We start from the raw sequence: 16061 nt of genomic DNA on the forward strand, positions 1-16061 counted from the left end.
CACACACACACACACACACACACACACACACACACACACACACACACACTCACTCGCTTGCTCACACGCACGCACGCACGCACGCACACATTCTCACTCACTTGCATGCACACACACACACACACACACACACACACACACACACACACACACACACACACACACACACACACACACACACTCACTCACTCACACGCACACACACAAACTTACACATACACGCACACAGACACACACACTCACACATACACGCACACAGACACACGCACACACTCACACATACACGCACACAGACACACACTAACACACTCACTCACACACTCTCACACACACTCACACACATACACGCACACAGACAGACACATAAACACAATAACACACTCACACAATCTCACACACTCACTCACACATACTGTGTATGATTCACTGTATGATTCATACACAGACACACACACACTCACACATATAGTACACGCACACAGACACCCACTCACTCACACACTCACATATACACACACTCTCTCTCTCTCTCACACACACACACACACACACTCACACATACATGCAGAGACACAATAACACACTAACACTCACTCACTCACTCACTCACACACATTAAACCTCCAGTAATGCAACACATGGCCTATGACTGTCTCTCTCTTTACTAACTCTCATCCTCCATAAATATTAATCTTTTCCTAATCATTTCTTCTCACTTCTGTTTGTTCTGTGTATCGGTCAGAGCGTCGCCGGCGCCACTTTAATGAAATGACTCCAATATATGAATAAACTCCATAAATAAGCATTGCGTGGTGTGTAATATCCAAAAGGTCCAGAAATCCATCATCATAATTTTGCATTACATATTCAAAGCTCTCAAACACACACACACACACACACTTATCTTCAGAGATATGTCAACAACACAGAGGCTCAAAGTTAACGTTTCCGTTTCATTGCTTTTCAGAATTTCTACAAGGACATCAACCGTGAGGGGATGTACATCAGGTAATTTCCATATTTACTCTGTGTGTGACTGTGATTCTAAGTGTGTGTGTGTGTGTGTGTGTGTGTGTGTGTGTGTGTGTGTGTGTGTGTGTGTGTGTGTGTGTGTAATCTGACAGGAGATTATCTTGGTCTTGCTGAATTAAAGTCAAAATCCAAAGGATAAGCATCCAAGCATACACACACACACACACACACACACACACACACACACACACACACACACACACACACACACACACACACACACACACACAGACGGACGAATGGACAGAATGAGGGACGGAGCGAGACGTTTCCGTGTTGTTTGACATACTGCTACCTTACAGGCACATTAAACATAAATGACTGCGGAGATGCATTCTGGGTAAAGCGTGAGCGAACTCTCTGATACTCTGATCGTCAGTGTAAGATGAATGAATGTGTGAGAGTTTATAACCTCTGCTTCTGATTCCGATGTTTGTCACTGAGTTTGTTAATGAACATGGTCAGATTATGTGTCATCCTGGAGAAACATGTAAAATTCAGCTTTAATACAAGACAATCCTCTAGTTTATTTATAATTTTAACATTTTCCTATCATGACCTTTGACCTGTGAAATTAGCAAGAAACACTGCTATTATGAAAATAAGATTTCCATTCAGGCAAGCTTAAAGAAAGACAATAATTAAAAGACTGATCAATTCCGCACCAGTTTACATCTATAATATAAGACAAAGACAAATGCACATGATGGCTTGGTGAAAGAAATAGAATAGAATAGGATATGCATAACTGCATTAGTATGTATAATGTACAGTACAATATAATATACACTATTCAGTACAATACAATATCAATACAACTCAATATAAGAACTGCTTATTACAATTGTTGCATTTTGTAAACATGAATCTGAATTTAATATTGGGTTATTTTATCATATTGCTCTTGGAATACATTTTTGAGCCGTACTTTACTGTGATTTTACCACACTTCAGGGTGTTCAGGCTCTCTGCTTCATTAACACCCATTAACCACGGTAAATCTCTTTAACATTGGCCTCAAGTGCTTTATGACTTTATGCAATACTGCCTCTGTGTGGTGAAAATGGAAACTCAGAGTACAATATTGGAATGGAATGGATATTATAATATCATATTATATATATTTTTATATTTTAGTTATTTAAATATCATTTATATTACTGTGTGTGTGTTTGTATATGTAATTTATATATATATATATATATATATACATATATATATATATATATATATATATATAAAATAATATAAAAATATATATAAAATGAATATAAAAATAGTTTAAATTAATTATACACACATATAATATTGTATTTATTAAAAAAAATTATAATATATTTTAGTTATTTATATAGTTTATATGAATTAATTTTAAATGTGTTTCCAAGGTATCTGTACAAATTACGGGATCTTCATCTGGATGGAGAAAACTACACCGAGGCGGCGTACACACTCCTGCTGCACTCCAAACTGCTGAAGGTCAACAAACACACTTCACACACACACTACTGTTGTTATAGCTTATGATATTTGTTCGTTCCCTAAACTGAACCCTCAGAAACATGTTTGCAGTTTTACATGTTCAATAAGACATTATCTTGGTGTGTTTATTAATCATTTTTCCTTGTGGAGATCATTGGCTAGTAGCTGATTTAAAGTTTTGCTATCTTTGTGGGGACGTTTGTACACACACACACACACACACACACACACACACACACACACACACACACACACACACACACACACACACACACACACACACACACACACAAGACACATCTTCCCTGGTTGATTTACAGTCGTCCCTGACGCTCTGTGTGCAGATCAAGCCTCCAGGTCAAATTTATGACATCAGTTCCTGCGAGCCGGGCGGCAGATTTATTCTCTCTCTCTCTCTCTCTCTCTCTCTCTCTCTCTCTCTCTCTCTCTCTCTCTCTCTCTCTCTCTCTCTCTCTCTCTCTCTCTCTCTCTCTCTCTCTCTCTCTCTCTCTCTCTCTCTCTCTCACGGTCTGTCCTCCCGTTAGAAACCACTTCAGTTCGACCTCTCGCTTTATTCCCTGTCACACAAACCTCAAATCAAACTAAAGATGAAAGGGTTCTACATATATCCCTAGGGTTCTCGGCTCTAAACAACGCTTTATGCCAAAAAGGTTAAAAATGTATTTACTGTCATGTTTAACGGGTTATTTAATTTTTTTATTGTGATAAAGTATGTTTACGAGCTGCTCAATTCATAAAATTAAATTGAAATTAAAACAAAATTAATTAATTAAAACTAAAACCATAGAATGATCTCATGATCTGAACCCCTAAAAGGTTCTAAATACGAAGCGTCTGATGGAATCCTTTAAAAGTTCTATTTAGAACCTTTTCTCCTGGGAGTGAGATCGGCACCGGCGGTTAATAACCGACATGCACATTTTGAATATTTATTGAATATTCACGTTATTATATTAACATTATAAGAATAAGGAATGAGGTTTACATTTAGTTTTTATAGATTTTTTACACTTTATAATATCATATATATATATATATATATATATATATATATATATATATATATATATTGTCTTTAGTTTTATTCGATTTTTTGCTCTATATATTAAATTATATTACATTATATTATCGATTTTATATTATATTATTTTTTAGCGCTTTTATCTTACTTATATTAATATAAGACTTCAGCCCTTAAATCTTATTAAATCTTTAATCCTTAAATCTTAATATTATATTATATTATTATACTACTTTTATATTAAATTTTGAACATCGACACTGTTATTGAACTGAATTGAATCAATAATGATCTGACTTGAGATCTAATGAGAATAATGAGAATACTTGAGCTGAATAATGACACTGTATTCTTTTTGGAGTGAATGTGGATTAGTCTCATATTTGATGAAGTTTGCGTCATTGATTCTGCTATTTTCCTGTTTCTCTCTGTATTGAATAACTGTGAGTTGACTGGATGTTGTGGTGTATCTGCAGTGGTCAGAGGAACAGTGTGCTCTTCAACTGGACTATCAGACGCCTTCGTCCCAGCGCCAGCTCAAAGAAACACTCTACGACACCATCATCAGCTACTTCGATAAGGGCAAGGTCAGCGGACACACACACTTTACTGTATAATACTGAATAAATGTGACTTTTCGGGACTGGATGTTGAAGTCTGCCGTTATGAAGGTTGACATGCGTGCATGTATGTGTGTAAATCACTTTATACTATTATATTCTAATATATATATTTTTTGCTCTTTATATTTATATTATCGATTTTATGTTATATTAATTTTTGGCTTTCCTGTAGCTCAAACAGTAGAGCGTTGGCGCTTGCGACGCCAAGGTCATGGGTTCGATTCCCAGGGAAAGCAAGAACTGATAAATGTGTAAATGAGAAAAGAATGTAAATGTGTTCCTTGAAATGCAATGTAAGTCGCTTTGAATAAAAGCGTCTGCCAAATGCATAAATGCATAAATGTAAATGTGATTTGTGCGTGCCAGATGTGGGAGGAGGCCATCACGCTGTGTAAGGAGTTGGCGGATCAGTTTGAGATGGAGGTCTTCGATTACGAGCTTCTCGGACAGAAACTGGTAACACACACTAAACTTTCCGTGTTTGAGTCGTCAGGCTTACTTGGTGTTTTAGCATTTTCTCTCTTTGTTTAATTCATTAATGAATTCCTTTCACAGAATCAACAAGCCAAGTTTTACGAGAACATTATGAAGATCCTGCGGCCCAAGCCGGACTACTTCGCTGTGGGATATTACGGATGTGGATTCCCTCAGTTCCTCAGGGTCAGTGTGTGTTTGTTATAACTGTCCTGACAGATATGTAGTGTAGTCTAGGTTTTGATTGTATTTAATGTGATCAGAATAAGGTTTTCATTCACCGCGGGAAGGAGTACGAGCGCAGGGAAGATTTCCAGAGTCATCTGATGAGTCAGTTTCCCAGCGCCGTGAGACTCAACATCACCACCATGCCTGGAGACGACATTAAAAACTCAAACATGCAGTGTATCCTTTACATACACTCTGCTGTGGGCATATGTATTTATGGTTTTTATATATGTATAAGTTGTTATTGATTTTTTTGCATTTATTATATTATATTATTGCTTTTATATTATTTTTCAGCCCTTATATCTTTACTCTTTTTTTTAATCTTTAGTTTTTATTGAAATTTTGCACTTAATATATATATATATATGTATGTGTGTGTGTGTGTGTGTGTGTGTGTGTGTGTGTGTGTGTGTGTGTATTTATATATATATATATATATTTATATATATATATTTTAAATAGCTTTTATGTTACTTATATTAATATATACAGTATGACTTCAGCCCTTATATCTTAACTCTTTTTTCATTATCATTAACTTTTTTATTTTATATTTAGTTTTTATAGATTTTTTGCACTTTATATTATTATATTATATAATATATATTTTTATCGCTTGTATGTTACTTATATTAATATAAGACTTCAGCCCTAATATCTTAACTCTTTTTTCATTATCATTAACTTTTTTATTATATCTTTAGTTTTATTAGATGTTTTGCTCTTTATATTAAATTATATTACATTATATTATCGATTTTATATTATATTATTTTTAAGCCCTTATATCTTTACTCTTTTTTTCATTATCATTAACTTTTTTTATCTTTAGTTTTTATTGAAATGTTGCACTTAATATTATATTAATTATATTATATTACTTATATTAATATATATGACTTCAGCCCTTATATCTTAACTCTTTTCTCATTATCATTAACTTTTATTTTATATTTAGTTTTATAGATTTTTTGCACTTTATATATATGTATGTATTGCTTTTATATTGCTTAAATTAATATAAGACTTCAGCCCTTATATCTTAACTCTTTTTTCATTATCATCAACTTTTTTATCATGTCTTTAGTTTTATTAGATTTTTTGCTCTATATTAAATTATATTACATTATATTATCACTTTTATGTTTCTTATATTAATATAAGACTTCAGCCCTAACCTTTTTATTTTGTTTAGTTTTAGATTTTTTGTACTTTATATTAAATTATATAATATTTTTATACCACTTTTATATTACTTATATTAATATAAGAATTTAGCCCTTATTAGACAAGTAAAGACATGCTTTCATATGTTTTAAATATAAATGGTCAGTGTGTTGTTCTTATCCGGTCTGGATCAGACATCCAGTGTTTTACTGTCCAGCCGGTTCTGGAGATCCCGCCACGTCTGAAGAACAAACCCGTCCCGGATCAGATCATCAAGTCAGTCTCGGCTCACTGAACAATCACAACGATTAAAACACCAAACACATTCATCTCTCCTCATGACCTCTGTCTCTCTTCTGATTCTGTAGCTTCTACAAGTCAAACTACGTTCAGCGCTTCCAGTATTCCAGACCCGTGAGGAAAGGGAAAGTGGATCCGGATAATGAGTTTGTTGTGAGTCCTAACTTATTCAAACTAATGTGTACATGAGGATCTCTCATAGATCTCTATTCATGAAGCTAATTATAATTATTACAGATGCCTTTTCACTGTCTGCCACTTTCAGATGCACAGAAAACACATTTACACATTTCAATTCAAAAGCCTTTTCTGATACTTTTTCAACATAATGATCATTTCTGACTCTTTTTGCTTTAAAATAGAGCAAACATTTAGATTAAAGTCATATTAATAATTCTCACTTCATGCACAGTTTTAATCGGATGCAAGTGTAAATGCTTCAACACATTCAAAAACTCAATTATTGTTGCCAGATCTCTCTAGAAAGACGAGCAATGTGGCTTGATAAAATATGACCCCATTTTTAACTGATTTATTTCAGCATAAACTTGAATAAAACACATGAAACGAGGCTAAATTGCACCTGGCAAAAATCTAATTTCACTTATTAATGGCTAAAATCATTGAATAAATCTCTCCAGTGTTATTTTAGTATTATTATAAACTAGTATAGTATTTATCAGGCTATCAGGCTTTTATTTTTATATTTTTAGGTTTCATATTAATTTTAGTTTTTGTAATTTAATTTGTTCTTATTTTTACGAGTATTTAGCTCTAATATATATTATTTTCAGTTTTAGTTTGTCATTTTAGTACTTCAACTTAATTTTTTCAGTTTGTTGCCAAAACAACATTTCTGATGTTTTTCATCTGTTTTATATCACATTTTATTTCGACTTTATTTAAATGATCTGTGAAAGGAAAACAGCACAGCATATATGCATCATTGAGGTCGTGAAGGAGCTGAAAGACAGAAATGAGACACAATCTGTGGTGATTTAATGATGTCAGTGTGCAGTTTGAACAGCAGATGGAGATATTTGACCACTTCTGTTAGTGATAACTCACACTAAAGCCAAACACCAGCAAGGAATAAACCCCCAAAACAAGCACACTGAACTCAAGTCTGCACTGGAAAGTCACCTTGAAGAGTCTTTTGTCCCTCACACACACACACACACACTGACTGGCTGATTTACTTTGTTCTCTGTCTTCTGTCTCTTGTCTTCAGTCGATGTGGATCGAACGCACCACATTCATAACCGCGTATAAACTCCCAGGAATCCTGCGCTGGTTTGAGGCCATCAGCATGACCCACGTGAGTGTCCGTCCCTGTCAATCAAACTCTGGCTGATACACTAGTGTGCTGCATACTTCACAGTGTACACTGCCTGCTTTATAATAGTATGCAAAACAGCAGTGTTGGGAAAGTCACTCTAAAAATGTAATTAATTACATCTTCAACTGTACTAATTATCTCTCTAAAAAACATTGCATTACTTATTACTGATTACTTTCTAAATCCCATATCAAGCTTAATCAGTTTAACAATACAACTAAAAACTGAAACTTCTCTTTTAATTCTTTCAAATATATAATATAGAATTGCATACATTTTTCTTGAACTGACCAAAGTATTTAAAGGGAGTATTAAAAATAATTTTATAACTTTACTTTTTCAAGGGGAAAGTAATTAAATAGTTATTTATTAGTAACACATTACACCCAACACTGCAAGATAGCATGCCATATACAACAATAAACATAAAACACTAGTCTGATACATTGTCACATGACCTCATTATATATGTAATTATATTTAATGCATTGACATTGAGTTTCATCTTAGAAATACATTTTTATTTTGTATTTAAAATGTATCTGATTATATTTAAGATCTGATCTCTTAATAATCAAGAAAGAGTTAACATTTACATTTACTATAATATCAGTTCAAATGCCAAGTGAATTGCCTTACATTGTGAGATGTGATATTCTGTACAGTGTGCTTTATTTATTGTATGCATACAGAAAATGTGAATAATGTTGCACAGATTCACATTATGCACATTAAAAAATCAAGTCAAGTCAAATGTATGTGTACACTATATATACATTTTTTCAAAGCAACTTTACAGAAAATCATGATGTTAATGTTTATAGTATCTTAATATCTTTATAATAATAGTTGCATTTAGCAGATTAGAGCTGGGCGATAATATAGTTGCATTTTGCAAAAAAAATTATATTATATTATATTATATTATATTATATTATATTATATTATATTGTTATTATTTGGTTGATTTGCATCCAGTTGTTTAACACTGATGAGCAGATATGTTTATTTTCTGTAAAGCTGCTTTGAAACAGCATGTATTGTGTGTTGTTATGTATATAAAAGCTCTATACAAATAAACTCTGAATTAATGATATAATAATCTGTCTGTCAGACGACGGTGAGTCCGCTGGAGAACGCCCTCGAGACGATGGGACAAACCAATGAGAAAATCCTCACGATGATCAACCAGTACCAGTGTGACGACACATTACCCATAAACCCCCTCTCCATGCTGCTCAACGGCATCGTGGATCCCGCCGTCATGGGCGGCTTCGCCAAATACGAGAAGGTCAGAGAGAGACGTAGTGTGTGTGTGTGTGTGTGTGTGTGTGTGTGTGTGTGTGTGTGTGTGTGTGTGTGTGAGACGGCCGAGATCATCTGTGAGAACGGTTCTTGATCTGTGTGTGTGTGTGTGTTTGTCCAGGCGTTCTTCACGGAGGAATACACACAGGAACATCCCGATGACAGAGACAAACTCATGAGACTCAAAGACCTCATCGCATGGCAGGTCAACAACATTGTGTTTCTCTTTCGCTTTGTAGTTGTGTTGTGTTGTGTTGTGTTGTGTTGTGTTGTGTTGTGTTGTGTTGTTTTGTGTTGTTGTGTTATGTTGTTTTGTGTTGTTGTGTTATGTTGTTTTTTTGTTGTTATGTGTTGTTGTGTTGTTTTGTGTTGTGTTGTGATGTGATGTGTTGTTTTGTGTTGTGATGTGATGTGATGTGATGTGATGTGATGTGTTGTTTTGTGTTGTGTTGTGATGTGATGTGTTGTGTTGTTTTGTGATTTGTTGTGATGTGTTGTGTTGTGTTGTTTTGTGTTGTGACGGTGTAAACTCATGCTGGGTTAGCACAGACGTTATCCTGTTTAAACTCCCGCTTGACTCGTGTAGATCCCGCTGTTGGGAAGAGGAATCAGTCTGCACGGAAAAAGAGTGACCGATGACCTTCGACCTTTCCACGAGCGCATGGAGGAGTGCTTCAAACAGCTGAAGAAGAAGGTGGAGAAGGAGTACGGCGTGAGAGAGCTGGTAAGAACGAGACCCAGACAGAGATGTTGTGAGATGATAAGAGATCGGCTCTGATTGTTCCTCTTCTCCAGCCGGATATGGACGAGAGGAGGTCCACGCGCCCGCGCTCCATGCTCCGCTCCGTCCGGCAGTCCATTTGCTCACTGGCTGGATCTGAGTGTGGAACGCCCACTAAGACACACCCAGAGAGGTGACCACACACACACACACACACACACACACACACACACACACACACACACAGACAGACACACGCCACTATATCGCAGAGTACAGAATAACTTACTCTGAACATTAAATCAGTTTATCAATTAATATGGGTACTGTGCTTTGAATGCAGATTTTCTGTATTTTTATAGAATTACTGTACATTTTATATCTATATATATTAGAATTGAGAACACACTACTTAACTTTTTTGTTTATATGGTTTAAAATGGACTTTTATCAGACACACCTACAAATGATTCCAGTGTGCAAGGCACTATATTTCATATTTATTATAGAAAAAAAATATTCGTTTTAATATTTATATTTAATTTCTATTAATATTTGTCATTTAGATATTGTTTTATTATTATTTGTTTAAATGTTAGATTTTAAATGGCATTACATTTTATAGAAAATATTACTTTTATTTCATATTATTTTTTATATTAACAAAATCATTTTTTATATTTTCTATATATTAGAATTAGAAAATATATTTGTATTAATGTTTGTTTTAGTATGTATATTTTAATAATTTTATTAATACATTGTTTTATTTCTGAGATTATACTAAATTAAACGTGAGGTAATTTTTTTATTATTATTATTTCAGTAGTTTATATATTAATATGGGTACAGTGCACAAAATGCAGACTTTCTGTATGCAAAGTGTCAAAAGTTTTTTGAAGATTTTACAGAAAATATTTATTTTATATTTTTATAGAATATATGTATAAATAAATATATATTTAATATTTATATTTAAAAACAATTGTAATCATATTTGTTATTAATATATTGTTTTAGTTTTATTTTATTTCTGAGATATTGCTAAATTAAATATGCCATGTGAGGAGGTCATGTGACAACAATGTAACATGATACTGAATTGAATTGTTGAATTAAACTGAATTTGAATTGTTTGTCATTGCATAATATTTTTAGAAAGTAGTATTCTATTTTAAACATAACCTCTCTCTCTCTCTCTCTCTCCCTCCCTCCCTCCCCCTCTCTCTCTCTCTCTCTCTCTCTCTCTCTCTCTCTCTCTCTCTCTCTCTCTCTCTCTCTCTCTCTCTCTCTCTCTCTCTCTCTCTCTCTCTCTCTCTCTCTCTCTCTCTCTGTAGTCTGTCTTTTGACAGTGGCGTTCCTCCGTCTCCGTCCATCATCCCTCGCTCCAGTGGAAGTGTCAGTGTGATGGATGAGAGTGGTGTTGAGGTGGAGGTGAGGATGATGAAGATGAAGATAATCACAAAAACAGAATAAAACACCAGGACCAATGATTGCAGCTCTCCGGAATGACATCATCATGCTCATTCTTCCTGTTCCTCCAGGTGAAACTGAGGAAATCCAAGAAGAAGAAGAAGCCCGGCCGTGGCAGCATGATCTTCATCAGCGAGGAGAAAGAGCGGAGCAGCACGCTCGACAAACGGGTGAGAGAGACTCACATACAGTGCACATACATCTCAGAATAAACTCAAAAGTAAATGTAAAAATAAATAATAAAATAAATTCAATTATTGTAGAATTTGTGAATAAATTGGTGGTTGACACAAAATACTTTTAGCTCATTAACACCACATGGAATATTTGTACTTTAAAGATTAATTTATCACACCACAGGACCAATTATGATGAAGTATTAAAGGCAAAATTGTGATTTAAGTAAAAGCTGAAATAATTGACGATCAGTTACAGCTCTTAAAATACACACATTTTAACCTTATATCGTAATGCTGAAATAAAGATTTATTTTAATAAACACAATACTGGAACATTAAAACACCTTTACTTCTTTGGCTAATTGATGAATTTATTGAGTATGTTTGGTCCTTCATTAACCTGTGTTTGTGTTTCACAGTGATTGTGATGATATTATTATGGTCATTATTATCTTCTCTCCGTCTCTCTAGCTTTCCAAGAAGCAGGAATTCCGCAGCGACACGAACCTGTCAGATACGAGTCTGAGCGGCAGCGGCCTCGTCAACTCTAGATCTCTGCCCACTATCACAGGTACCACACACACACACACACACACACACACACACACACACACACACACACACACACACACACACACACACACACACACACACACACACACACACACACACACACACACACACACACACACACACAACCTGTCAGATACGAGTCTGAGCGGCAGCGGCCTCGTCAACTCCAGATCTCTGCCCACTATCACAGGTACACACACACACACACACACACACACACACACACACACAACCTGTCAGAGACGAGTCTGAGCGGCAGCGGCCTCGTCTACTCCAGATCTCTGCCCACTATCACAGGTACACACACACACACACACACAACCTGTCAGAGACGAGTCTGAGCGGCAGCGGCCTCGTCTACTCCAGATCTCTGCCCACTATCACAGGTACACACACTAGGGGTTGCACGACTACTGATTTCTGCTAGTCGATTTCTTATCAAAACAATACTCGAGTTACTCGACTACTCGTGGTTCATGCTACTGTAAATGAAAAGACATGAAATAGTAGATCTTATCAATAAACATTATTAATTCATAGCCTAATGCAACAATTACATAAGTAAACTCTCAAAACATTAGAATTATGATTATTATTTCATTTTAAAATTTTCATGTAACAGTCTAAAGCCAAATAAATAGCCGTTCTTGCCTTTCATTTCAGACGTCTGCTTCTAGGGGCCGTTCACATATCACGTCTTTTCCGCGCTCAAGGTCGACATTTGGCGCGCGGCGAGCGCGCTCATAATGGAAGCAACGTGGTGCGCTAGTTTTTCCAGGCGGGTTTTTCCTTCTCATCTCCAGAAATATATCTAGTAGTAAAGCTAATGCAAGGGCTAGAAATCAATTAATCCTTTGCTGATACTTATTCGTAGTCATCATGGAGAGCGCAGTTCACAGTTGCATAGCAACGACAGACGCCATGGGAGCGCAAGCGCTTGTAGGAGACAGCGGCACGGCCGCGCGCGCTTTCCACACGTTTTTAGACGCAATATGTGAACGGCCTCTTGCAGAGTTGGCCAATTACTATATTTTTGTCATGCTTGATGAAATACTTCCACACATCTGATGCGTGGTGTCTGTTGGTGACGTTCGCCATTTTTAATTAATTTATGGTTAATGGACGCTCGAGTAGTCGATTGTTTCCGACAGCGTCGAATAGTGGTTGAAGTAGTCGATCTATCGACTAATCGACTAGTCTATGCAAGCCCTAACACACACACACACACACACACACACACACACACACACACACACACACACACACACACACACACACACACACACACACACACACACACACACACACTACCTGTGAGAGACGAGTCTGAGCGGCAGCGGCCTTGTCAACTCTAGATCACACACACACTCACACATCAGAGTCAGATTCTTCACATTCACTTCTGCTGTTCTTATCTGAACTTTTTGTATTGTATTGTTATAGAGACATTTTCCCACACTTCTCATTGCACTTGTCCGGTCCTCAGGTCTGTCTCTGTCAGTAGCCAATGGGAGTGAGGAGGCGGAGTCGGCGCGGTCCAAGCGTGACAGTAAGAGTGTGTCAGTGTGTCTGCCATCTGACCGCACAAGTGACCGTCGCTCCAAAGGAGTCATAAACCTGCTCTTCAAGACTAAGGTAACACACACACAACAGTGCTCTGACACGACACACACACTGGGCTATTTATTATGGACTCAGGTACTTCATTATACGGCCTGTTCTTACATATTTTGCCTTTTCTGGCTTTTTATTCGTTGATTCAGCATTGTGTGTGTGTGTGTGTTTGTGTGTGTGTTTTTCAGCATAGCTCCAAAGCTGAAGAAGCAAAACCCTCTTCTGAGGCGTCTCATGATGCGTCCGCTCATCGTTTTTGAGTCATTCGTCTCCCAATGTTCTTTACATTTTTGCTTCTGTTTCTGCTGGTTTAACTATGAAGACAGACGCTTCATTAAGCTAATAAAGTTACTGAGGGTTTCCTCCGGTTTCATCTTAAACTGTAATAAAAATCAGCTCTGATTTCATTGAATGTGTTTGAAACGAACTTTAATGAAATGAAGTCATGATTTATGCCTTATATTGAACTTATAACTGTGCCTTAAAAATTCTGCTGTGCTGTCAGCAATAAACTTATTTTGGAATCGTATCCTGAATATATTTCATTATTAACCCTCGTTGGACTGTTTGATTTCTGTGTACACCCTTTATAGAGTGACAAATTGACCCTAAAAAAAAAAGTGACCTAATTGGATTCAATACAATTCCTCAAAAACCACACTATTAAAAACAATAAAGATTCAGGTACAAATTAATATCAACATTTGTCAAACATTACATTACACACATATATATATGAGCATATGATTAATGAAAATGTTTTTTAACCATTTTTTAAAAACGTTTTGACATTTTTTTTAAATAAACAGTATACTGACTTTTTTTGCATATAATTTTTTTTTTTTCATTTTTTTTTTTTTTACATTTGATGCTTAGAAAATCCACCTGCTTGCACTGACTCAACCAAAGCTGATTCAACATCAGCATGTTGAAACTTTGCATGCATGTTCATGATGATAAATGAGAAAAGGTCACAAAATATCAAGAAAAACAAACAGAAAAAATAAATGATAGCTCATTTGTACCATCTGTGGCTTGCAAAATATTTTTCTGTATTGAAGTAAGTGTGGAAAAGCTAATTTTTTAGCTTCATATGGTAGTATAAAAAAAAACAAAATAACAAAATATAACCAAGAAATGTTATTATTTTGGGTCGGTACAGTAGCCTTAGAGCAGGGCTATTCAAATGGCGGCCCGCGGGCCATATGCGGCCCGCCAATCATCTCCATGCGGCCCGACGGCACCAACCTCCCTCCTCTTTTCCTGGCGGTGCGGCTAATTCAGTTTGATACTCACTCCGTTTGACCTGAGAAACGTTTTACGTGCGAAAATTTCAGCAGTTATTATGTGTCCCGAATTTATGTCGACTGAACCAGCGATAGACAACCAATCATTCGTGAATGAATCATTCTTTTGGTTCGATTCTAAACGCGCTTTCATAATAGTAATAAACGGATTCATTCGGACCGCTCCGTCACTGAATCATCTGAAGCGGTTTCTCGGCCAGTACAGTAACAACAAATAGCGATGTTTTCAGTTGTTTCACTAGTTGTTTCAACACGGCCCAGCACGGAGTTGCGTTTACTCCCGGTCCGGACACTATATTAAACAGCGTTGCGATAACCAGTGGGAAGTGTTTCAGTTCGACAGAAACCTCTCTATTACAAACCACAAATCACTTGATGATTTAATTAGTATTAAATCGGATGAAACAGCCTCAACATTCCCAACAAGACTGATGAGGAAAGCAGGAGAAACACTGAGGCATGAACGAAATTAGAAGACTTTAAATCCCCTAATCACCCTTACAAACATTTACCATGAATTAGTAATTTACCATGGTTGGGCAGAAATGTGCAATATTTTTATTGAATACTATGTAATAATAAATAAATATAGTAAATATACTATAATATTATATAGTATAATAGTAAATATAGTGATTTATATTGCATTAGTTTTATTAGGTGGGTAGAGGAATATATAATTAATGCTTGTTATGAAATTATGTCAGTTTCTTTGTAAAGGTGCATATAGTTTTTAACTTGTGTTTAAGGCATTTTAGGCATGTTAACAAGTCTCACTGTCAGAATATTTTCATTTAAGCATAACAATTATAAATAAAATAATTATTATTTCTCACCAACAGCTATAAGTTTGTATAAATAATTTATTTGTTCCAAGGAAAATAGTTGTACACAGCTGTAAATTATCAAGTTTTTTATTTATTATGGTTTTATATATTTGCATACTGTTGGGTACCACATTTCCAAGTAAATACCACACTTCTTTAGGGTTACTTTAGCTTATTTATTGAAACTGTTATGTTTCAATAAATAAGCTAAAACCCCAAAACCAACCCACCGGCCCACCTCAACTTTTCGATTTGATAATGCGGCCCTCGAATGAAACTAATTGAATAGCCCTGCCTTAGAGCGTTAAAACATGTGGGTCAAATTGACCCGTGAAACTCCACTGTACTGTGGGTTTTGGAAAGCCTTCAGCC

The 16061-nt window shown here is 35.7% G+C and overlaps 1 protein-coding gene across 3 annotated transcripts in view; it reads left to right on the top strand.

Annotated features, from left to right (window-relative positions):
* The window catches only part of dock2 (dedicator of cytokinesis 2), a 124078-nt gene extending 109696 nt beyond the window's left edge, over positions 1-14382 (top strand). For 2 of the 3 annotated variants that reach the window (XM_081383380.1, XM_081383381.1), the window contains exons 35-52: positions 968-1008; positions 2421-2511; positions 4033-4143; positions 4546-4635; positions 4735-4839; positions 4917-5058; positions 6246-6327; positions 6420-6504; positions 7583-7669; positions 8805-8981; positions 9117-9200; positions 9582-9719; positions 9791-9909; positions 11054-11150; positions 11261-11359; positions 11840-11939; positions 13428-13576; positions 13744-14382. In XM_081383380.1, the coding sequence (XP_081239506.1) occupies positions 968-1008; positions 2421-2511; positions 4033-4143; positions 4546-4635; positions 4735-4839; positions 4917-5058; positions 6246-6327; positions 6420-6504; positions 7583-7669; positions 8805-8981; positions 9117-9200; positions 9582-9719; positions 9791-9909; positions 11054-11150; positions 11261-11359; positions 11840-11939; positions 13428-13576; positions 13744-13815 (1869 nt within the window). In that variant the 3' untranslated portion in view covers positions 13816-14382. The remainder of the gene's footprint in view (positions 1-967; positions 1009-2420; positions 2512-4032; positions 4144-4545; positions 4636-4734; positions 4840-4916; positions 5059-6245; positions 6328-6419; positions 6505-7582; positions 7670-8804; positions 8982-9116; positions 9201-9581; positions 9720-9790; positions 9910-11053; positions 11151-11260; positions 11360-11839; positions 11940-13427; positions 13577-13743) is intronic. The other variant, XM_081383382.1, reaches the window with a different exon arrangement.
* Positions 14383-16061: the final 1679 nt, after the last annotated feature.

This window comes from Scardinius erythrophthalmus, assembly GCF_964197995.2.
Source record: "Scardinius erythrophthalmus genome assembly, chromosome: 13".
NCBI classification, from domain to species: Eukaryota; Metazoa; Chordata; class Actinopteri; order Cypriniformes; family Leuciscidae; genus Scardinius; species Scardinius erythrophthalmus.